This window comes from Grammomys surdaster, unplaced genomic scaffold (genome assembly GCF_004785775.1).
Source record: "Grammomys surdaster isolate TR1022 unplaced genomic scaffold, NIH_TR_1.0 797, whole genome shotgun sequence".
Taxonomy (NCBI): domain Eukaryota; kingdom Metazoa; phylum Chordata; class Mammalia; order Rodentia; family Muridae; genus Grammomys; species Grammomys surdaster.
Window position 1 is genome coordinate 125946 of NW_021605216.1, and position 25281 is coordinate 151226.

At 46.2% G+C, this 25281-nt stretch overlaps 1 protein-coding gene across 1 annotated transcript; it reads right to left on the reverse strand.

Moving 5' to 3' along the window:
• Positions 1-1491: 1491 nt before the first annotated feature.
• Positions 1492-23872, reverse strand: Larp1 (La ribonucleoprotein domain family member 1). Its single transcript, XM_028782520.1, has 18 exons — positions 23814-23872; positions 23531-23596; positions 22422-22596; positions 21714-21842; positions 21426-21632; positions 21162-21324; positions 20028-20172; positions 16295-16469; positions 16017-16186; positions 13627-14019; positions 12807-12930; positions 12506-12711; positions 11989-12095; positions 10864-11015; positions 8449-8593; positions 6442-6551; positions 6215-6342; positions 1492-4963 (listed from the first exon to the last, which is right to left on the reverse strand). The coding sequence occupies exons 3-18, from the start codon at positions 22543-22545 to the stop codon at positions 4757-4759; spliced, it is 2685 nt and encodes an 894-aa protein (XP_028638353.1). The 5' UTR covers positions 22546-22596; positions 23531-23596; positions 23814-23872; the 3' UTR covers positions 1492-4756.
• Between the last annotated feature and the right edge of the window lie 1409 nt (positions 23873-25281).

Consider the following 25281-nt stretch of genomic DNA (forward strand, 5'->3'; position numbering starts at 1 on the left):
CTTTTCTCATATCCAAAGCCAGGGCACCCTGGGATAGTCACAGGTCAGATAACACTTGGTAGATGTGGTTCCCTGCTTCTCACCAAGAAAGCTGTTTACTTTTGCCCTCCACAGACACAAGTCCCTTAGAAGGAACAATGACAATCTACAGGAGCTTCTCACTGTGACATGCACCCCAAGTCCTGTGCCTTAGCCTGTATGCAAACTGAGACTCAGGTCCAGGTAATGTTCACGTTAGGGAGGACCTAAGTCACTTACTCTCTAAACCTAAACCAGTCTTTTACTCCCAACAATGAGCCTCAGAAAACATAATCCAAAGGCAGGCCCTCTTTTTCCAGATGGTTACTAGGTTCAGGGAGTACTATATCAGGAGGGTTTCTCCGGGAAAACTTTAGCAGGCCCCACCCTGGCAGCACATGGTTAGGAATCCTGGTATCTTAAGAACTTGGCATCTAGGTTGGATCTGGGAGGCTGCCACCATTACCATTTGCTAAGTTTCAGCACAACTGTGTTGATCTTACTTTTTTCACTTCAAGGTCAAGAAAACTCCCTATTGTAGCTTATATAAAATAACACAGCTGACTACAGTGGTTTGCAATGTAGTCCCAGCTGCTTGGGGTTTAGGCCCAGTTCAGAGCCAGTCTGGACAATAGAATAAGACCTCAAGGTCTGATGGGCCAGCTGGCAACTGAACACCTTGCAGCCAGTCCCAGTCTCCCCTGACCTTGGTGACCTGAGTCCTTAGATTCCTTCAAGTACCGACCTACTGAACTCCACCATCATTGGTTGGGAGCCATCCCCTTCTTCATATGAGCACCAGGAGAAATGTTCTGCAGCAGCAGCAGCAGCAAGTCAGAAAAACAGACACAGTGCCATACTGTCCTGGTACATGGCCTGTCCCCATAAGGCACTAATACTGGTGAATAAGCCCTTCATGTCTTCACAAAAAGATGGCAAAAGCAGCATGCAATAAACAAAGTCTCCATTTAACTTCAGCAGACTTTGTTGTCAGTGCCTACCCACAAACACTTGGGAACTAAGGCCAAACAACTGAGGAGACAACTGCACAGCTGCTCCTGATCAATGTGACTGGTGGGTTTGGTTCATCTGGCAACCTACAGAACAGAGGCCACTGGTAGTGACCATCCTATTACCTGACACAAACAAGTGTCAGGTCTTGGAGGAAAGTAAACACTCTACATAAAGAATTCTTGTATATCCCCAGGAAATAAAACCCCAACTTCATCCTTTAACAAGCTTCACAGCAGGCAGGGTCAACGAGGGTCAAGGTTAGCCAAGCACCCGAGTGCACAGGAAGCACCAAGGGCCCTGCCTTAGGTGGATCCCCAAGAGCCAAAAGCAGCCTCTTCTTCTAGAGTGCACTGCAGTTATGCTCATGTAGATAAAGCATGGGCTCCTCCATCTGGGGATACACACCAGGTTTCTCCCTCACACCCAACAGCAGTGTCCCAGATGGGAGACCAGCCAGTGTTTTGCCTTTTCAAGTTTTTATTTTTATATATTTTTTTGTATTAAAAAGAAAAGCATAATAATTACCACCAATTACAAAGGACTAGAGCAGGACCAGAATAATGAATCACTTCAGCCTGGGAAGCAGACACTCTCAATAATATTAATGTTATAATACAAGCTCATTCAAGTATTTTACATTTTTTTTGTCCTGTTGAATGTGATATCCTAGCACATGGTAAAGACAATGTATGAGCGTAAGGTGGAACCTTCTCTACAAAGCCCATGAGAGTTTTCCTTTCCTGTGAGAACTGGGCTCAAAGTTTTCTTTTGCCTCTGCCATCACCATGGCTGGAGGAGATGGTGGGAGCTGGGGAGAACCTAGGGGCTCTTTAACAAGAGACTCTACTCTGGGGTCCCATCCGGGGGGACCAGGTAACCCAAGCCTCTAGCACTCCCCACCATTAGCCTTGTCTTCATGCCCTTTCCCTCACGCCCAGACCTTCCAAGCAGCTTGCTTTCTTTTGTAAATGTCATCAAAAAGGAGTGGGAAGGAGCTACAGAACAAAAACACTCAACAACTTGACGTGGGGCTCAGCACCTCTGTCTGAACCTGTGGTCCAGGCTGGAGCAGGGCCAGGCAGCCTTCTCTTCCAGTAGCAAATTTGCTCAGAGGCACAGAGGGCAAACCACAATCTGCCCCTTGCTGGGCCCGGGTGGATGACCAACCCTGCACAAGCAGAGGATGAAGGCGGTTCCATTTGGCAGGCTGTCTGTCTTAGGTCTTGGATTCCATGGGAAGATGGTGATGGGGAAGCGGCTTGCTCTGGTGGGCCCCGCCACTCCTGGCATACTTGTCACAGATACATCGGTCCTAAATTCAAGTGTCTTCAGAAGGTGAAGATGTAAACTACTCTGCAACATCAACTCTTAACATATCACAAAAAATACACACACACACACACACACACACACACACACACACACACACACACACCCCTCCTCAGCCTATGTTGAGATGATAGCCTCACCTTCCCACCCAAGAGGGGCTTCTTCCCTCAGAAGGTCTGGGAGGATCTGGGAGAGGATGGCAAACCTAGCCTGGATAGTCTAGATGGAAACCACCTTCCCTGACACTGGGCCTCAAGCCCTGAGGTTCTGTGGTGCTGGATATACAGTATAGGGCTGAGTGAGGAAAGGAGAGGAAAAAGGGAAGAGAAGAAGGGAGCCCACTGTTTGGTGAAGGTGTACCATAGGGCAGGTACCAGACTCAGGAGAAGGCCTCAGATCCCAGCAGCAGATCCTGTTCCAATATTTGTTTGAGACAAGTGAGTCACAGGAGCTGACAAGGGATTCCCACATTCTAAGCACCGGGAGGACAGAGTGGGGCAAGGAATTAGCTAAAAATAACAAGGTACCCAAAGGCCGAGGGCAAGCTCTTGTCAGCCTGGGATGCTGTGTCCTAGTCCCAACTTTTGGGACAATAGAGGAACTCAGTGATGAGGAGGGTCACACAAGTTTCAATCAACTGAGCAAAAAGACCACACTCCCTCATGCAGCCCAGGTCCCAGTGTGGGGTGAGCCTGCAGTCTCCCCAGCCCGTGGGCTCAGTCCTTCATCCCCTCCTCAGCTCCTGATGACAGCAGCCTTCAGCCACTCCTCTGGCATTTGAAGTGCAGCTTGGGCAGTCAGTGGCTTTTGAAGAGAAGTCAGGTATACTCTATGTCCACATATACCTTCCTGCCATGGGGCTTCACCAAATGGCAGGATTCCCCAGCTCTTGGTTCCTCTCACCCCTTCATCCCAGGCAGGGCCAATGAGAGGGTGGGCAGAGATGGCTTGCAGGGGGTGATGGTATTAAGATGGGAAGACCATTGGAGAATGGTACCTTTTTCCACCTTGTGATACAAACCTCCTTGAGGTCAAAGGTCTTAAGGTTAGACACAGATCTAAGCTGAGGACATCAGTGGGTGTTCATCCCCTTGTTCTGGGGTTGGGGAGATGTGCAGACTGAGGACAAGTGTGTACTAGGCAAGACCAATTCTGTTTACAACAGTCTGAAGCAAACTTGGCCTTGGAGTTCTGAGGATAGGGTAGGGTAGGGCGGGGCAGGGCAGGCCTGGTGAGGCTACAGCAAGCAGAACAAGGACAGTGGCAACAGTGTGCAGACACAGGACATCGGCTTCGAACAATGCAACAGCAGGGGTGTCCTGGGGATAGCTCTGATAGAACTGCCCCAACTCTCTTGCCTCCAGGTAGGAGGCCTGGTACATGCAACTCAGTCCCGAGGAAAATTCTAGTCAGTCCAAGCCCAGGGACATCCCAGGCAGGTGGAGCTCTTCCGGAGGCTCAAGGAAAACAGGCATTTGGGCATTAGTTCAGGTTCCCGCTCCACAATAAGGCAACTTTTAAAAAAATATTATTTCCAAAAACAGAACAGAAGAAAAATTCCAAGGAGGGGAAAGACATCACTTTCTATGGATTAGGTGGGTTCTGGTTTTTTTGTCATTTTTTTTTTTTTTTTTTTTTAGTGGTCGATTTTGTCTTTTTTTCTTTCTTCTTTTTTCTTTTCTTTTTTCTTTTTTTGGTGGTTTTTTTTCTGTTTTCCCAAGGATGGAAAGGTCAGAGAAAAAAATAAAATGGATCATCTTTCAATAGTCTCTTCTGGTGTGAGCAGCGTCTCTGGGGTGGGGCGAGAGGGTGAGGGGGAGAGGCTGAAGCTCCCCTACCCCCACTGAGATCCTTTGGTTTCCTTCCCCCAGAGGCAGCAGGAGGGCGTGTGGAAAAGCAGGGACACGGTGATGGCAAGCCCCAGGTGATCAAGGGGCTGCTGCTTCTGGGGCCCATGGGCACCGCCAGAGCCTTCTGGTGGGCTGCATAGTTGGTTTGAGGGGAATGGGAAGAGGTGGGGGAGACAGATCGGCCTAACAGCCGCAGGAAGGGCTGAAGAGTGATTTTGGTAATCCAGACAAACTATCAATAATTTAAAACTTGATATATATATATGTATATATATATATGTATATAAAATCTCTCCCCTTCCCCTCCCCCCTTAGAAGTTATGATGGAAGTCATGGAGAAAGGAGGGGAAGGGGTACTTGGAGGCTCCTGCCCAGGAGCACCGCTAACAGCCCAAATGGTATACACTGCTACTTAGTGCAAAGGCCCATCCTTAGCAACTCTAGGCCTGTCCCTTCTCTTGTTCACTCTCCTGGGCCTGGGCACCCCCACAGATCTTCACCCACCCCACCCCTTCTATCCCAAACGCCAGGGGGCTTCTGGGCATTCACTTTCCCAAAGTCAGTGTGTCCGAGTGCTGGCTTGTCCATTTGGCATCTTCTCGAGTGACCTGGCCAGTAGGTGTCGTAGGGGGTTGGCTGATCCCAGTGGCAGGCCTGCTGGAAGACTGGGAAGGGCACCGCTTCCTGCCCTCTCCGCTGCCTCCTGCTACTACTGGGTGTCGCTTGTGGTTGCCTTCCTCGCCCATGGGGGGCTGTAACAGAGGAGTCACAAGTGGTCAGAGAACACTAGCCACACCACTTTCTAGAACCAATCAGAGGTCTCCTTTCCACCTCCAAATGTGGACAATGGTTTGATTTACATCCTGTCCTTTCATGTAGACACTACCAGAAATGAGGAAACGGACCCAACACAAAGTAATTTGTCAAAGGCTTCCTATATTTAAGTCCATATCCTAAAGACCAGGTTTTGATCCTATAAATGTTTGTCCCCTTCTACGAAGGGTCTCTTAAGAAAAGACCTGTGGTATGCGGCATGCAACATGGTGCATGTACTGGCTCCACAGGGCCACATACACTGGAACTGTCTTATTCCAGCCTTCACCAGGTCCATGAGTCAACAATGAAGACTGATTCAGCTTGCCCTACTATCACCAAAGGCCACCAAAAGTACTTTCCAGGTACTAAGGTCCAGCCAATGGTCCTTAAATAGCCTACCCAGTTACCTGCAGGTTCTTGGCACACACTCTCCTCCCAAGAGTAGGTAAGAACAAACTCAGTTTCCCAACCTGTAAATCGATGACACTCTTACCTATGCTCACCACTAGGGGCTCAAATGGCCAGAACAGTGTGTCCAGCAGTCTGGGCACCAGCAAGGGTTAATTCTAAAAAATAACTATAGACTACTGCTGGTCTTGTTACACCTACCAACTTTCTGCTAAAAGTTCTCAAGAGAACAACCTGAGTATCAGAGACTGCTACATTATAAACTTTTGGTTAAAAGCCTTTCTGTCCTCTTTGGTGCTGGTCATCAAAACCAGGGCCTTCAATATGTTAAACATGTACCTTACCATTGAGGTAAACCCCCAGCACCACAGGCTTCTTGAAGACAAATCTCACTTGAAGTACTTTGCACAGACACCAAAGGTGAGTCAATAAAGCTGCCTTTAAAGGCAGCCATTGACACACTTGGAAACAATATCCAGACTCACCACAGGATGTCACTGTTCAGGCTCTGCTCTAGACAATGGAGGACTGGACATTAATTTACAAATTTCTTTTCCCAGAAGGAACAAGTATATTTATCAGAGTAGCTGGTCCTGATCCTGACACAAACTAGCAGTAGTGGGCCTGGATAAGCAGGTGGGCTGTGACAAGAGGAAGGAAGCTGGGAGCAACAACTCTAGTGAGCACCTGCTGCTGTCCACTGTCATGTGTACGTCACAGACAGGAGAGGGATGCTCTCTTTACAGGACAGTTAGGAGTCAGGAGAGACTTTCACTCACGTCCACTCGGAAGTCTTCTAGACGGCGGAATTTGCCGAGGTATTCTTGCAGTTTGGGGTCAATGTCCAAATTTTTGGCTTTGGAATATTTCAAGAAGGCCCAGAACTTCTCCAATCCATAGAGCTGGCCTGTGAAACAATGGGTAGGTGGGCTATGATGAAGAGAGAGAGGTGGGGTCTAAAACAGTAAGACCCAGGAAGGCCCCTGAAAGGCTGACCGGTTCTTACCAGCCTCATAGTCCTTCACAGTCTCCTCCTGGAAATCCTTGAATATGTCCAGCCGGAACTTCTTCTCTAGACCGTAACTGTAGTATCGGAAAAGGCACTCCAAACCGTACCTGTAGAGGGTAGGATATGGTGAATGAAGCTGGCACAGTAGCCACTTGAATGGAGTACAGAGGATGGGTTGCCTGACTAGTAAAGAAACTCTGCCAACAGTCAAGACAGTAAACTATTCTGGACTGGAAACATAGCAGGCCCACTGCAAAATGGACAGCAGCAGTATAGGAGCCCCGAAGAGCTGCTTGGTCTGCAGGGCTCAGCCAGTCCTGCCCGCCTTGACCTACTCCATTCACACTGACCTGCTGTCTCTAACTGCCGCGATTTGCTCCAAAAGTAGTAGGGTAGCCCTGACAGACCTTACAATACATAAAGACAAATCACCTCCCATCTATCCACTCACTGGAAAATGTGCCCATTCCTACACCAGCTCTCTGACCCACACCAATCAGCAGGCTTGTTCATCTACCTTAGTCAAAAAGTCTACCACTAGGAATATACCAAAGAAACGACCAAAAATATATAAAAGTAATCACAATTAAACAAAATATAAAACTCTAACAGAGAAGTTGTTTAGAAAAGTTCTAGGGGGCTGGAGAGATAGCTCAGTGGTTAAGTGCACTGACTGGTCTTCCAGAGGTCCCGAGTTCAATTCCCAGCAGACACATGGTGGCTCACAACCATCTGTAATGGGATCTGATGCCCTCTTCTGGTGTGTCTGAAGACAGCCACAGTGTAAAGAAGGAAAGAAGGAAAGAAAGGAAAGGAAGGAAAGGAAGGAAAGGAAGGAAAGGAAGGAAAGGAAGGGAGGGAGGGAGGGAGGGAGGGAGGGAGGGAGGGAGAGAGAGAGAGAGAGAGAGAGAGAGAGAGAGAGAGAGAGAGAGAATTCTGAAACTGTTACAATAGGCTTAAAAATTACTTTTAGGGCTGGTGAGATGGCTCAGCGGTTAAGAGCACCGACTGCTCTTCTGGAGGTCCTGAGTTCAAATCCCAGCAACCACATGGTGGCTCACAACCATCTGTGATGAAGTCTGATGCCCTGTTATGGGGTGTCTGAAGACAGCTACAGTGTACTTACATATAATAAATAAACTTTAAAAAAAAATTCCTCCTGCTTTAAAAAAAAATTACTTTTAACAACCGGCCTTTCATCCCACTGGGAGGCAGAGGCAGGCAACCCAACACTGAAAAACCCTTGGGGAGTTGGGGAGGGAAGAGGTTAGGAAGTTATTTGACCCCTGGTAGTGTTAGTCGCAAATGCCTTTCTTTAATCTCAGTATTCAAGAAGCAGAGGCAGACAGATCTAGGAGTTCAATGTCAGCCTGGTCTACAGAGTGAGTTCCAGGGCAACCAGGGCTACACAGAGATTCTGTTTGGGGGGTGGGGGAAATGAGAAGGGGAAAAAAACCAAAAACAAAATTCATCAAATGATGCTGTGTATATAATATTGTGTTTCACAGTGCTGAGCAGATGATCCTCTTTGCTTTTTGGTAGGAGTCAAGAGCTCACCCCAAGCCGGGCGGTGGTGGCGCACGCCTTTAATCCCAGCACTCGGGAGGCAGAGGTAGGCGGATTTCTGAGTTCGAGGCCAGCCTGGTCTACAGAGTGAGATTCTTGACAGCCTGGGCTACACAGAGAAACCCTGTCTCAAAAAACATAAAACAAACAAAAAAAAAAGAAACCAAAAAAAAAAAGAGCTCACCCTATGTGGTAAGTCATATCTGCACCCCTTTACCCCAGGTAGATTTGCTGGTGGCATAAAGGCATAATGAACAGAACAAGGAGCAAAGAGGTAAAGAACAAAGGAGAACTGCCTGGGTAAACACACCATATAACCTTTTAAAACTCAGTGTGAACATCTTGCTCATCTTTAAATTTTTGATTTCAGCTCTGGTGCTGACTCATTGGGGCCCTAACTAGTCCCCTATTGTCATACAGAGCCCCCGGTCCACTCACCTGTAGCCTTCTTTGGCATCCTCCAGTGCCAGCTGCTTGAACTCTTCATACATCTTTTTATTGAAGTGATCTCGGAGGAAGAAGGACCAAAAGCGGAAGAGCGTGTTCATCTCCTGAGACTGGCCAATGCCCAAGCGTTTCCGCTCTGATGGGAAAGACAAGAGAGGGTCAGACCAGCCTGCCCTAGCTGCTAATCTGGCCATCTGTCTAGTTCTGAGTCTCACCTGCTAACACTTAAGAGTAGTGGCTCTCAACCTTCCTAATGCTACAACCCTTTAATACAGGCCATGTTGTGGTGACCTCAGCCACAACACCATTTTTGTTGTTGTTGCTATGAATCATAATGTAAATATCTGATACAAAACCCCCAAAGGGGTGTCAAGATCCAGAGGTTGAGAACCGCTGACTTAAAGGAACAGGCAGAATACAGCTGAAGTACAAACAAGTCACTTCTTCACAAATTAATTCGTTTTAGCAAGTACAGCATGTTACCATGTAAGTATAGACATAAGAGAGATGGCTCAGCAGTTAAAGCAACTGGCTGCTCTTGCTGAGAACCTACTCACATGGTTTCTAGCACTCACATGGTGGCTGGCTCACAACTGTCTATAATATAATTCTAGTTCCAAGAGATTCAATACCCTGTATGGCCTCCAACATAAATACGCCTGTGTGTAAAATACTCATACACATAAATTACAGCAGTTGGGAGATGGAGACAGCAGTTTTAAGATTTATTTATATGCCTGCATGTACATTTGCACATCAGAAGAGGGAATTGGATCCCATGGGACCAGTTTATAGATGGTCATGAGCCACCATGTGGGTGCTGAGAATTGAACTCAGGACCTCTGGAGGAACAGCTACTGCTCTGAACCACTGAGCTATCATCCCAGCCCTGACTAACAAAGTTAAAGGCTAGCCTAAATGACATGTACAGGCAGGTCCCTGGATCTTACCAGCCAGCTGGGATAGTTAAATCTGTGAGCTCCAGATTCAAGTGAGACCCTGCCTCAAGAATGTATTTAAATCCTGACTCAAAAGAAACTTAAAAAGAATCCCCCCACCCCAATTCCTACTATAGAGTGATCTGACAACAAACCAACTAAAGAGGATCTGAACAAACACCATGAGCAACGCAAACAAAGCAGAGCAGAACCAGGATGGCCTTGTGTAAGGAGAAAGCAAGTCTGGGAGCATGTGCAGAAGAAAACAAAGGCCTAACTCAAGTTAGGGACTCTGGAGGTTTGAATGACAATGACCTCTATACCGTTCTCTGTTTGAATACTTGGGTCTCCAGTTAGTGGAACTGTTTGGGAAGGATTAGGAAGTGTGCCCTGTTGGAAGAAGGGTGTCACTAGGAAAGCACGCTCCCTTTCTACCTTCTACCTGCTGATAAGCATGTGAGCTCTTAGCTACTGCTCCAGTGTTGTATCTGCCACCATGCTTCCTGCCATGGTCATGGATTCATCTTCTGAAACCACAAGCCCCCAGTAAACTCTTCTTTCTGTAAGTCACTTTGATCACAGTGTCTTCTCACAGTAATAGAAACGTTATTAAGACAGAGACATAACACAGTGTCATCACAACAGACAACTCCAACTTCTTCCAGAGGCTACCAACACTGTTCAAGTTTTGTACTGATTATGTTACACTCTTACCCACCCACTCTCTCCCTTTCTCCCTCCCTCCCAGAGTAAGGAAATCCTGAGGCAGGTACCAGGCTACTAAGTAGTAACAGACTGAATGACCTGCATGTCCTCACAACAACCTACCTGAAGCCCTATGCCTTTAAGACATCTTGTGTGACTAGATACTCTACCCTAAGGCTACATACTATCTTCCAGAATAAGGCCAGTAACCCATTTGCTACAAAGAGGCAGAGATAAGCACTCAGGTTTTATTGGTGACACAGAATTTGTTACAGATTCTGCTCTTCCTATAACCTCTTTAAAAGAAAAATTGTTTAGATTCCAGAGCCACCATGGGCTAATCTGGACCCAAATCTTTTACCTAAAAAGCTCTGCTCAACTCTGAAAATGCCTGCGATACATGCTTATTCTGGCAACAGCTAACCCAGCAATCTTGTGAGAAATTAGCAAAAATTGGTCTTTCTTATACTCATGGTATATAAAGGACAGAAGGCTGGGCACTATAATCCCTTAGCTTCCTGTATTTAAAAACCATCTCACCTAAGTCCAACATCCTAAGTTTGAACTTCATTATAGAAACTGCAACTTAAGACTCTCCTACCCAGTTTCCAGAATGTTGTGACTACAGCTGTGAGAACCAAGGTCAAGAAGAAGTCAACTGCTGCCCATACTGCACCCTCCAGTCTTTATACTCTGGGATGATGGGTGGGTCCCTAAGCAATGACCAAGGTACTTACAAGCTTACAAATGAGCTAGCACTTACCATTAAGGCAGCGCCTCCGATACTTGTGGTAGACATGTTGTGTGAAGCCATTTTCCTTGAGCAGCTCATGGGAAGGATGCTGGAACTTGGGCAGTGACTGAGGGGTACAGCCATAGCTGCCAACTGCAGGTGTTCCCTCTGAAGGACTGGAGCTATGGAAGCCAGAAGAGTGATGGTGTAAGGAGTCACAAATTTCCCACTCAGCCCCACTCTAGGGCTAGGAGAAGTTCCTCTGACCCACCAGACAGGGTGCAGTCTTGTACTGCACTGGCCCTAACCTATAGCCACCTGCTAGCTGTGCAGTGACAACTTTGGAGAGTTCTGAGGTCACTGAGGCTCACAGGACCTGGGCCACTGGTCCAGGGGTGGCAGAGATCTATCACTGCCAAAAACAAAACAAACAAACAAACAAAAAAAACCAAAAACCAATATTATACTGTCTTTAATCAATCATCACGTGTTAATCAATCGCATCTCTCTCAAATCCTACCTCTTTCTAGTACCTGCCATCTATGTGGGAAGCTGAGTACCAACGACTGACTCCTAAATTGTGCCTTATTTTCAAGTAGATTTGGCAAAAATACAATTTGAAAGTATCTGGGCCCTACACTGAGTAGTTGAGTCAGTGAACTATAGTGCTGGAGTCGGAACCCAGTCTTGGCAGAGGTGCGACTACCCCAGAGCACCCCAGGCCTGCAGGGTCTATGCAGCAGAGTGACTGTTTCTCTACTCCTAGGCAGACAGTAGACAGGTTTGGAAAGGAATTCAGAGTTTCACTGCCCAAGTAACCTCAAACTGGGTTCTGTGTAGCTATGACAACATGTTTTTACATCCAGGCATGGTGGGAATCTAGTAACAGCCAGGTATGGTAACCCATGCTTTAATCTCAGCACTAGAGAGACTAGTGAGCAGGTGAACCTCTGGCCAGGCTGGTCTACATAACTAAGCTCCAGGTCAGCCAAGGCTGTAGAGTTAGACCCTTCCTAAAAATAAAACAAAAAGAACAAAAACAAGAGCTTCCAGTTCCCGGGCCTTGGGCTAAGCTTCCCACATTGCTGTATGGATTCAGACTCAGCTGGTGAGTGTCATGTGCCGCAGGCAGCCTGATTGCCCTGGCCACAGTACCTAATAGAAGCAGTCCTGGGCCTGTGCTCCCGAGAATCCATCACCCAGCCCACATGACTTTCCAGAGGGGGGTTCGAGCTGTGCCTTGTCTTTCTTTTTCGAGGCATCTGTAAAGATGAAACCAGGACTCGTTATCTACACACCTCCTAACCTGATGTTCATCAAGTCACCCTTAATATGCAAGTGGTACATCCCATTTTACAAAGGCATTTTCTTATTTTGGTACAACTGGAGGTTGAACACAAGGCTTTGTGCTCTAGACAGGGGCAATACTACTATTACACCCCCAACCTGACGAATTTCCCAATTATCTCACAGGTGAGGCGGAGAAGCAGGAAGATGTGCCTGAGGTCTTTCATCTGGTCTGCACTCCTTCAGCCTCTGTAGGCCATGCCTATACTCAAGTCTACTTTATGAGCTCTCAGCCTAAGGATGCTGCCTGAGGGGACCCTGGCCCTTTGTTGGCTCAGACAAGGCAGTAAAGTATGCAAGACTCCACCCAGCTGAAGTCCCTTACCTTGGCATCTAGGGTCCGTCCTTCTTTTACCACTGGGTAAAACCGTGATGTCTGACTAGAATCTTTGAGCTGGGGGGTCCGGGGTGTGCGGGGAGTCCTGGCGTTTCGGTAGTTTGGAGACTCTGGGACAGTGGTTGGTAAAGAACGGGCAATGGTGGATGGCTCGGGAGCACCAAACAGCTTGTTGGCCAGGGCATCAGTAGGAACTACAGAGGCAGAGTAGGGTCAATGTACAGGGAAATCTCTAGCTAGAGCTTAATACCTCTCACCCACACTGGGCTGCAGGTGCCCACCCCCTCACCTTGTTGGAACCGAGGTGGCCCAGGAGGAACCTCCTGGTTAGGATCCACAGGGGGCTCAGGGGTCAGAGTGTCAAATTGCTCCCGACTAATCATATTCACTTTCTTGAAGTTCTCGACTTCTTGCTGCAGATGTGAGGTAGTGGGAAGCTGTTAGTCAGCAAGATGCTCTGGCTGCTCAGGAATCAAGACTGGCAGGACACTGGTGAGAATAGCTTCCCCATCCATACACACAGGATTCTAGTCTCCACCACCATCTCTCAGCCCAGGTACTGATCTCAGTCAGTGCAGAGCATGCTCCTCTTCCCTGGCAGGGGACCAGTTGGGCAGCAGCCACCAAGGAACTTGCTGCAGACTGCCATCCTGAGTCTTGTCCTACACTGCTGCTTGTTTGCTACAATAGCTCACCTTTAGGCCCACCCAGCACCAAACATAGCCACTCCAAAAATTGACAAGAAAGTCTCTGTAAGTGCCTCTTTTTTCTCCATTTTCCACTAAGAAGGGATTTTAAGACCTTTTTTATATGTGTCTGATTTAAGACTAAAGATTAATAGTCCAATCTTTATTTTATCTTCCACAAGGGTCTAGCCAAACATGAGTAGTTAGATACGACAGTCAGTCGTCCCACATGCTGTTTACACTGTGTACATATATACTTCCTCTTGCCACAGCGGCAAGGTGACAATCATCAACCACTCCTTCATACATAAAGACAAAAGGCAATAGACAGAGGTACCTGCCCAGAGTCACATGGCAAATCAGCCTTCCTCTTCATGTTACAAGAACCCTAGGCCCTCGTTCAAAGCTATGCTTGAGTCTCACCTTGATCTGTGAATACTCAGGCTCAAACTTCTCAGTCCATAGGTCTTGTTCATAGTAGAAGAGTCCATCATTAATGACCTTGGCCAGCTCAGCACTCATCTTGGCACGGGAAGTGTGGTTGCCTGTGCGGTCCCCTCCAGGGTGCCGACGCATGTAAGGTGGTGTTTGAGTGACAATGAGGATCTTATTGACATCCCGGTCATCGATTTCATAGTCAGAGTCCTCATCAGACCAGGCAGTGAAGGTATTCTTCCGCCCATCCATCTGCTCCATCTCCTCATCAAACAGAAAGTCTAGTTCTTCTTGCTCATCCTGATCCTTAGGCATCAGCTGCTGGGAGGGAAGCTGCTGAGGCAGAGCAGTTGGGTGGGAGAACCTGGGCTCCTCTGACTTCTGAAACAGGGACAGACACCAAAAGTGAATGACCTGGGAGTAACACATGAGGCCCTGGACCAGGCTTTCTAGCTGCGCAAGAGGCTCTCTGGCCTATTAGTTCAAAAACATCACAACTGTAACCCTGGCAACACCAGCAAATCACAGATGTCCTCTCTGGACTCAGCTTCATGGAGAATCACCCAAAGAAGTCCAGTTCCTTCATTCCCAGTCACACACAGTCCTTCACAAACAACAGTTTCTGTTTATCTTCACAGCTCACATACTGGCTATTGGAGGGCAGGCACAAAGCACAACTCAGCTGAACCATTCATAATCTGACTACTCAACAAACTTGGCATTCAGAAAATCTGAGGCCAGCAGCATTGCTTCAGTACCTTTAGTACTTAGGCTGGATCCCAGCCACAGTAGACACTCACCAATCTGATGAGTGAGCACCTATCCAACAACAGTATCAGGCTCTGTGTGAAAGCCTGAATGAGCAAGACCAGACCCAATTTTTTTTTGTTTGTTTGTTTGTTTTTCTAGACAGGGTTTCTCTGTGTAGCCCTGGCTGGCCTCAAACTCAGAAATCCGCCTGTCTCTGCCTCCCAAGTGCTAGGATTTAAAGGTGTGCGCCACTGCCTCCCGGCTCAGACCCAATTCTTAAGGAATTTTACAGCTCAGTAGGAGAAAGTGAATAGCAGCCATCTGTAGTGTGGTTTAGCAAAGGCTCTAAATAGGTCTAGGGAGCACACAAAAAGAATGGTGAGCTTACTGAAGTTGGGTGTGATTAGGAAAAACTTCCTAGAACAGGCCACTAAAAGATAAAGGCAAAAGCAGAGTGGGCTAGGCAAAAAGGACAGCATGTTCCAACAGCATCTCATTGTTTTTGAAACATTTCAGTGGTGACACACCAAATGAGCCTGATGCCAGGAGAAGTATGTGTCCCACAGAGTATACATCCAAGAGGCAATTCTCTAATGGACCAGTCATAGCCTACAGAAACATCAAACCATTTCCTTTAAGGTTCAAGACAGACCATACAGGAGGAATGGGGCTACCCCTGGCTACCTCCTATCTTTTCAGAGCTTGTGCAATTGCATGCCTGGAACTTGTAAGGTGCTTGCTCACTCAAAATCTTTCTCTCACAATTGACTGTTTTTAAAGGATAAAGAATGAGTATTGAGCCGGGCGGTGGTGGCGCACGCCTTTAATCCCAGCACTTGGGAGGCAGAGAAAGGTGGATTTCTGAGTTCGAGGCCAGCCTGGTCTACAGAGTGTGTTCCAGGACAGACAGGGCTATACAGAGAAACCCTGTCTTGAAAAACCTTAAAAAAAAAAAAAAAAGGAACGTATTCTGGGAATGAGCAGACATAGGAAGGAAAGGAGATGGGAGAGCCAGTCATAGTGGCAAAACATATATAAAAGCACAGAATTATACAGAATACAAGCACTGAGGCTGCTTTACAAGGCCCAGACCAGAGTCTCTGAAGAAGAAGATGAGGCTACAGGGGTAGAAGAATTTAATGTGGTGCCCAGAATGGAGCCAGTGACTGTACTTTGAGGTTAAGGAACCTCAAGAGTAGTGATCCTATCAGTAGGCAACACACATACTCTTTTCCACTCTCTAGGGTAGTTTGATTCTCTTTCTTCATCTTGAGACTGAAACTGACACCTTGCTATAATCACCAACTTCCCAAAGTCACCAGCTACCATTACAGGAAACTTGCACCCCTCCACCCTTCCCCACTGCCTCTTCTAAGGGCCCCAAGTCCAAAGACAAAGTGTAGGGAAAGACCTGGAAAAAAAAAATCAAACAGCTACAAACCAAGGATCCAAGGCCATAGCCTCACGGCCTTATCCTGTGAAAAAGCCACACATGAACTGAGTTAGGTATCCTGAGAATGGTTCCCAAAGAACACAAACAAGATTATGTCAGTATTCCTACACCAGAAAACCCAGGACCACCTAGGTTTTCAGCTTAGACCCTCAGGACTAAGCCAGGCCTCACCTACCTTGGGGCGTGCTGGTGAGGGCCGAGGCCTTTTCTTCACTTCAATCCAGCTCTCAGAATCCAGATCTGGGAGGCTGGCAGACAGGCCCTTGGGAAGGGTCTTCAGGTTGCTGACCTCCTCTGTTTTGGTTGGCACTGGGGTGACTGCACGGGGAGAGCCAGGTGCTGACTCTGAAGGAAGAAAAACGTGGGGACTCATCATCCTAGTCCTCTCCAGGGCAGTCATGTGGTGACTGCATACTGGAGGGTAAGACATTCAGCTACCACTGGGGCACCTACCTGTCTCCTTCTGGTAGAGCTGGCGGGGAACAAACTCTGGGCAGTTGAGAAGCTGAGAAAAATCGGTTTGTGAATAATCCACTATTGGGGTCCCAGGCAGTGGCCACTTTTCAGGTTCTTCCCTCCTGCGGACTTTCTCCTCAACCATCTCTACCACCTTGCTGTCTTTTAAAGCCTGCAGAGGAGGAGGAGGAGGAAAAGAAATGAAGAGGACCACTTAGAGCAGCCAGGGATCTGGAGACAATCAGGTCCCCAAGCACCTGGAGACCAACAATAGTAGTAAATATCTGGTCACATCTTCCTTGAAAGGAACATAAAAACCATGAAAACCAAAATCATTTGATAAGCTTGCAAGTCAACTTCCAGACATCTAGAGAACATTTACATAAAAATGCCCAAGATTTAGGCAAACGGTTGTTCAGTGACAGTAACTTTAATAGGAAAAGAATCTGCCATCATTCTGGCAATTTAAAACCATAACACAGGTATAAGGTATAGGCCAGGGTGAAAAAAACAGCCCTTTTGACTTGAACTTCAGAGGCAGGCGGATTTCTGAGTTCAAGAGTTCGAGGCTAGCCTGGTCTACAGAGTGAGTTCCAGGACAGCCAGGGCTACACAGAGAAACCCTGTCTGGAACCCCCCCCCCTAAAAAAAAAAAAAGTCACAGCTAGGGGTTGGAGAGATGGTTCAGCGGTTAAGAGAACTGACTGCTCTTCCAGAGATCCTGAGTTCAATTCCCAGCAACCACATGGTGGCTCACAACCATGTATAATGGGGTCTGATGTGCTTTTCTGTTATGTGTCTGAAAAAAAGCTACAGTGTACTTTTTTTTGTTTTTGTTTTTGAGACAGGGTTTCTCTGTGTATCCCTGCCTGTCCTGGAGCTCACTCTGTAGACCAATATGGCATCAGACTCAAGAGATCTGCCAACTTTTGCTTCTCAAGAACTGGAAATAAACAGACACACCATCACACCCAGCTTAAAGATTTTCTATGTAAGCTCTGAAATCTTTTGAGAGAAAGAAGAAAAGGGAAAGCTCAACATGTTATAACCCTGTCATTATGGCCACAAGAAGAGGAACAGAGATACTGCAGGTGGGAGTGCAGAAGATTTACATCTAGAAAGGGTTATGCAGTTTCACCTTTGGATCAGCCACCCTACCTTCTAGAAATCTTTGCCAAAGACAGAAAACTAAATACACAAGGCCATCTGTTATGGACATATGTTGTTGGCATATTAGTAAAAACTGGAAGCAGTTTAGAGAGCTGGCTGCTCTTCCAGAAGATTCAGGTTCCATTTACAGAACCCACATGGCCATACACACCATCTGTAACTCTAGTCCCAAGGGAAATTTCATTGCCCTCTTCTGGCCTCTATAGGAACTGCATACATATAGTTTACAGACATACATACAGACAACCCTGCTTCCCTCTCCCTCTCCCCCACCCCCACCTCCTAACTTGTAAGGACCTGAAAACAACTCCAATTCTATCTAAATAGTTGAAACACCATGGGCGGTGTACTGTTCAACTTTAAAAAAGAATGGAAGCATGTGTCTTTTTTACATCTCTTTGCAGCTAGTTCTCAGATACTTAAAATGAAACAACAAAAGTGGTAAAATACCGGTGTGGCATATCATTGTATTTAGCAAAAAAAAAGGAGATGAATATAGGTCAATGGAGAACCAATATACCTATAATCCCAGTACACAGGAGGCAGAGGGATACATGTGATTTCAAGGCCAGTCTGGTCTACAGAGCTAGTTCCAGGAGAGCCAGGACTACATAGAAAATTCCTGTCTCAAACAAACAAACAAACAAACAAACAAACAAAGTGTGTATGCAAATAAATAAATTTTTAAAAAGGCTGCAGACTATCTGAGGTGAATCCAGAAGAGGTGAAAAGGACAGACTTTTAAAATTATTTGTTTATTTACATCCCAAATGTTGCCTCCCTTTCCCACCTCCCCTTAGCCTCTGAGAGGGTGCTCCCCCCTCTAAAAATGTCAGTTTTAATACTTATATATCATGTAGAGACTTTGAAACCATGTATTTGCTCTACTTAACTTTTTTAAAAATTAAGAATTATGATGACTGACAGAATCACCAAACTTGAGTCCAAAATAAAACTAATACATACCAAGCTAAAGGCATAGCACCACAAAAAAAATATTTTTATGACTTGGAGTGACATTCACCTGACTATGTAAATTACCAAAAAGAAAATAAAAGTCAGTCTGCAGTGCTGGTGAATTAATAATTATAGAAGCAGTATGTACATACTGTGGATTGGCAATTTGAGACATGGGATTAAAAAAAAAAGGAAGCCGGGCATGGTGGCACACCCCCTTAATCCAGCGTTTGGGAGGCAGAAACAAGTGGGTGGGATTCTAAGTATTCTGGGCCAACCTGATCTACATAGCAAGTTCCAGAACAACTAGGGCTTCATAGTGAGACTATGTCTCTAAAAAAAGGAAAATTGTCATCTCCTATTATCTTTTACTTAACTTAGAAACAACAACCAACCAAGTAGGAATAGCAAACCAGTTCCTCATGAGAGGAATTAATGTTTCTTTAAAAGCAACCTACCTGGAGCAGGGTGCAAAGCAAAGTGTAATCTAATAATGAAATGAGAAAAGATACAGGGCAATCTATATTGCTTACAACATACACGGCTAAAGAAAAAGTCTTGAAATCCGACCAGTTACCTTCGAAGGATATGGGGTACCACCTCAGAGTACAATAAACTGTTCACAGAGTGAACAGGGTCAAACCCATACACCTGTCCTTACCATTCTACCCTCTTGGTAACTAAACAACTGAAAAGCAAGTGTCTCCTCAAACTCTCCTTAAAAGTTAAGCAAAGACTGACTAAAAGGATGAGAGAACTGCTATTTTGCAAGCCCTAAGAAAATTCTTCCTGTAATAATAGCAGTAGTTTTTACCTTGAGATATAGATGCCATATGCTACCCAAAAGAAGACGAAAGCCATTTACAAACACCTGAATCTCATCATGCCTTTAAGTTATCCAAACTCAAGACATGTGAGATGTATATACCTCTGTCCCGTGAGACATGCAGGCATGTATAGGATACATGACTTAGTCTATCCTACAAATAAATAGCAAGGAAGAAGAAAAGAGTAGATGGAGCCGGGCGGTGGTGGCACACACCTTTAATCCCAGCACTTGGGAGGCAGAGGCAGGCGGATTTCTGAGTTCGAGGCCAGCCTGGTCTACAGAGTGAGTTCCAGGACAGCCAGGACTACACAAAGAAACCCTGTCTCCAAAAACAAAAAACAAAACAAAACAAACAAACAAACAAAAAACAAACAAACAAAAAGAGTAGCTGAAAATATAAGACAACACATAGATCTAATTTTTACAAACCATTTTTAACAATGTTTGGCAGCAATTGGGGAGAATCTGAAACTGGATATCTGGTGATGTTACAGACCTGCTCTATTTGTAGAAGTGATAATGATACTGTGGCTACTGAAATGCTAGATTTTCTAGGAAGACCTAGAGGCATGAGGAAAAGCATATGAAGGGTACACAGGCAGGCCGGCTGTAGCTGACACTTGATGAAGCTGGTAAGGTGCTCGCTGTAACATGGTGGCACCTTGCAACTCCGCAGATGCAGTAAGTGGGAACTTTGTCAGGGTTTAGCCCATCAACTCAGGACTCACAGTGAGGACCTTATTTTCCCACCATCACCCCCAGGAAGAGACATACCGCAAAGATGAGTGAAATGTCAGTGGTTAGGGCCTGTACGCGGTGAAAGGAAGCAATAAGGGTGATGGGAAGGAAGCCATCAGCATCCATTTTCCGTCTCAGGAAGAAGTCTCGCTCTAAATTGTCCACGCTGAAGTAGTATTCTCTAAGTAGGGGGAAAAGGGTATCACTGAGGGGCTATGGGCCTTCCCTGCTCCCTATCCACCCCGGCAACCTCACTTCCCTGACCTCACTCTTCTGCCGTACAGCTTAAGGCAGCTGTTTTTCAACCTGTGGGTTGTGACTCCCTAGGGTGTGTGTGTGTGTGTGTGTGTGTGTGTCCCCGACCCTTTCACAGGGGTCACCGAAGACCACCAGAACATAAGTATTTACATTATGATTCATAACAGTAGCAAAACTACATTTATAAAGTAGCAACAAGAATAACTGTATTAAAGAGTCGCAGCATTAGAAAGTTTGAAAACCACTGGCTTAAAGGCTTTAAAAAAAAAAGAAGATGTACTGCTATTTTGAGTCAAATCACCCTATCTTTCAGCTATCACAGGTGAGCCCAACAAACTAATCCTCCTTTTGGAACTTAGTTCCAACACTATTCTGCTCCTAAAACACTAACCCTCTAACTACACTACCTGCTTCCTTGTATGGGTTCTCCTCTGGTCTGTGAGCCAGCACTTTAGTATGAATAAGAGCAAAATATAACAGAGAAAAACAGCTTTAACTCTGTGCTTTGTTACTTAGTAGCCGTGACTTTGGATAAGTTACTGGCCTGCTTGTTCCCCTATAAAACAGTGACAGGTGATCCAGCTCATTTAAGTCTGGCATGAAAAAGTTATAGGATGGGATAAGAACAAAGCCTACAAACACTTGGCAAGAGCCTGGCTACAGTGATGGCTAAAGGAGATACTTGACAGTATTCACCAGGCTGCCGACAGAAGGGAGCCAGGCTGCTTGCCTATTAGTGGTAGTCTCTACTTTCTTTAACGTAAATGTGGTTTTAGTCTGTAATGAACAGAATTCTGTGAAAGTAGAGAAAGCCATCTTTCACAGCTTCAATAGGGCTACTATAATGGTCATGCATTAGACCCTGCTCTGGGCCCCATTCCAGCATGGCCCCAGAAAAGCTTGCACACTCACATCTGGCGCTTGATATAATCCTTGAGCAGCTCCTGGTCCACACTGTAAATCTCAGTGCTGCTGACATTGTCAAAGTAGTAAGTGATGTTGTTCATGTACTTGGGGGTACGGGGCCCCTCTGTACCATCAAACTTTCGGTAGCCAAACTGGTAGTCAAAGTGGGCTACAGGAGACATGAACATCATTAGAGAGAGAGAAGAATCTCGCCTACTACCCATGCCGCACTCCCTTGGACATCCCGGAGCCCAAAGGGGCCTCACGTACTTCGAGTGCCACCCCGTCCACGGCCCCGTCCACGACCACGCCCCCGTCCACGGCCACGGAAGGAAGCCCGCGCCCCACCAGCCCCATCACTCTTCACACTCGATGTCTCATCCTGGTCGTGCCAGGCAGGCTCCGGTTTGGTCTCTGGTTGCCAGGCTGGGGTAGGTGGGGCCACAGATACAGGCATGTAGGTGGCAGATTCAGATCCTATGGTGAGAAGGAACGCAAAGTAAACCCTGAGAGTATCCTCCTTATCCAGACCCTCCACATCAGACAGTGCATACACACCTTTAATCTCCCCTCGGATAGCAGGTGTATGTCTTGGTTCCTGTGGGCGAGTAGGACGTGAGGCCAATTTCTCTCTGGGTACTTCAGGCTTCATGTCTATTTGCAACGGAACCCACTTGTGTTTGTTCCCTGAGGGACGGCATAAGCATGTCAGAGAGGCATGGCAGGCCCCTCACACATGGCTTTTTCTTCCCCAAAAATTCTGGCTCAACTACCCATCTGGTAGCCACAGGCACACCCTTTCCAAAGTCCTCTTTCTTGATGTGTAAATCTCTACAGTAAAGAGGCCAGCATCACTTTCTGGAGCCCTGAATAAAAGTGAACTTTCCAGGCTCCCTCCATACATGTGCCACACCACTGCCTGGGACAACTTTGTGGGGCCATTCTAGGTGGAGAAAGCAGGAACCAGAGAGCTATTTTGGATGGAGAAAGGCTGCTGTACTGAATGAGCTAAGAGCTGCCACCTCTAGCCTGGCCTGCAGACACAGAACAGGTCGATGAGACAAAGCAGGCAAGCCTATATCATTTCAGCAGGCTTTAGAAACTCTCAGAGCAATTTAAAAACCTGTTTAAGAGAAGATGCACTAAGGCTGAGCACACAGGTGCTCCAAGCAGTCAGTCACCTCCTGGCCTATAGATCCTCCAGCAGCTCAGACTTATGTCATTTCAAACTTCTGAAAGGCACACCTCCCAGGTCCTGCCACTTACCTTTCTTCTTCTGCCCGCCTCGCTGGCAGTCCTCATCCCCATTCTTTTCCTCCCCTGATTCATCCGACTTTGTTTTTGGGCTCTCCTTACTATCACTTCCATCTCCTTTCTCCTGCTCCTTCATGTCCTTCTTGGGTGGCAGCTTACGGGCAGGCTGAGGCTTGTGGGACTGTGGCTACAAGAGGCAAGGACACATGTGGTCACTGGCAAGGTATGAAGACAGGAGATATATATATATATATCTCCATATCCCCTAAGGCCTAGCTTTCATACCACTACAAGACTTACCATAAGGGACCTACTGAGGTAGTCACGAGCTCAGAACAAAAGAGCTGAGAGGAACAGAACTGACCAAGAGTCTAGGGTCTAGGGGAGCTAAATAAATACACTTCCCCAAACTGGAGTCAGTGCCTCAACTGAGACTTCTTTTTTCTACTTATAGAAAAACTTGACACAGAAATGGAAAAATATGGGCTTTCAAAAACTGTAACACAGCTGTTTCCTAAACCCACGGAGCCACCACTAGAAGGCAAAAAAGAACAGTGCCTGGCACCACTGAAACCAGGCAAAGGCTCACATGATGGTAATTCCTAATTATTTTATTGCCGTCCATCTTATATAACTAGTCTTCATTTACTTGTTCAGAATTGAAGGGGGTTGGTGTCCTATGTTATACAGGGTGGCCTTCAACTCTTGGACTGAGTGTAGTCATCCTTCTTTAACAGTAGCCGAGAGCGGGAGAGATGCCTCAGCAGTTAAGAGCACTCACTGACTGCTCTTCCAGAGGCCCTGAGTTCAATTCCCAGCAATCACTTGGTGGCTCACAACCATCTGTAATGGGGTCTGGTGCTTTCTTCTGGTATATCTGAAGAGAGCAATGGTGGTGTACTCATATGAAATAAATAAATAAATAAATAAATAAATAAATAAATAAATAAATAAATTCCTTAAAAAAAAAAGGAAGTATACTGTTGTGCCCACCAACTACTCCTTTTCAAAAAAAAAAAAAAAATATCAAGAAAGGTGAGGCTTATTGCTCTTGGACAAAACCCAACTGAGTTTGTATAAAGAAAGAGTACCTGAACCTGCCAACCCCTCCTCACACTCACCTGCACACTTTTGTGGGCTATCTCTCCAGGTGTAGGCCAGTTGATTGCATCTCCAAAGTCACCAACCTGCAAGGTATAGTCTATGAAGCCCCAGGTAACTTTGCTTGCCATTTTGCTCCATACCCAAGCTCTAGTTCCTTTTAGAGATTGGGGCCACATCAGTGTGTACACTGAAGACATCATGCACTGCACCCATAAAAGGCTTCCATGCTCTTTAGAGAAGGACCAAAAGTGCTTACTAGAACAAGAATCACCCACAGGAGACACTTCCTCTGAGCCTTACCTTGCTGCCCTTACGCTGTTTAGGAGCAGCTGCCCTCACCACCTTGGCTGGAGCAGAAGGTTCTGTGGGAACAAAGAGAAAGAATCAGCTGTTCAGAGCCTATGTCACTACCATGCCCACCCCAAAATGCACCTACAGGTTCCCAAATGAGGCATAGCAGAAAGGGTAACAATATGAGCTGACAGCACAGCCACCAAGGTGCCCAACTCTGAAGAGGGAAAACCCTGAGAGAGCCTAAGTTTGTATTTTTAATGAGATAACAACTGTGGCTCAAGGCCCATAACCAAATCTATACTGTAACTCAGGGCTCCAAATCTATAATGAAAGGAAATCGAGTCTTCTAAATACTTATGCAAGCCCAAAGAAAAGGAAGCTAAAGATATGTAAATGGACAAGTCCAGGGCCATACCAAGGCTTCCTTTGTCCTTGCTGACATGTATGTAGTTGAAGCAAGAACTACTTTCTCTGTTCCCAAAGAAAAGGTATACTCCAATTTGGCTCTAAAGTTCCATCTTTTTGGACAGCATCTCATAGTGCAGCCCTGACTGGCTTGGAACTTGTCATGCAGATCAGACTGCTGAACTCACAGAGATCCCCCCAACACATACTTTGCCTTCCAAGCATGCCGCCATACCTGGCCAGTTTCATCTTTTAAATTTAACTCCAATAATACAAGTGAGACAGACTCCAACAGTATTGAGATCCACCAAATTTAAATCCATTCACTTTCACAATAGCCATTAGAATATAACGGTCTTTGGTTATGTGAAGATGGACACAATGGAAGACGACTTCACCTGTTTTCTATAGAACAGAGGAGCGTGTACACAATCATGCATCCATGGGGTATATATTTAACTTTTCTACAGAGATGAAGATGGCTTTTAAGGAACACAGCTTGCAAGTCTTTTCTACAAGAAGTAGCTCTGGTTAGTTTGCTGCCAGATAAGGTTCTAAAAACCAAGGGTGTCTTTCTCTCCCTTCTCTAGCAATCCACAGAAGAAATCCATCCTGAGAGTCTGCTCACCTACTTTAGCACTTACTTCCCTCCTGTCATGCCAGGAACTGCCCCAGTCTCCAAGCACAAAAATCTGCCTGGCTAGCCTCACAAGAAGGTTTTTCATCAGACCATGTCCTTTAATGAGAAGAAAGTGTCCTTGCCCAACTCCTAACTGTGAAGCCAATGCATTCCTGGCTTCTGGCCTGTTACTGGAGCCACTGCCCCCTAATGGTAAACATATGCCTTCTGATAGTTAGAGTTGTTGAGCCCAGCCTACAGCACCCTCCAGTGCTGAGCAGCAGAAAACCAGAAAGTCTCAGTTGCAAGAAAACCACTACCTTTGACCCCAGGTTGACCACCTAATATCTAGTAGTCCCCTGACTGGTCTAAAGATCTTCACCTGAGCCAGGTGTGGTGGTATATGCCATTAATGCCAGCACTCAGGTTGCAGAGACAAAGGATCTCTGG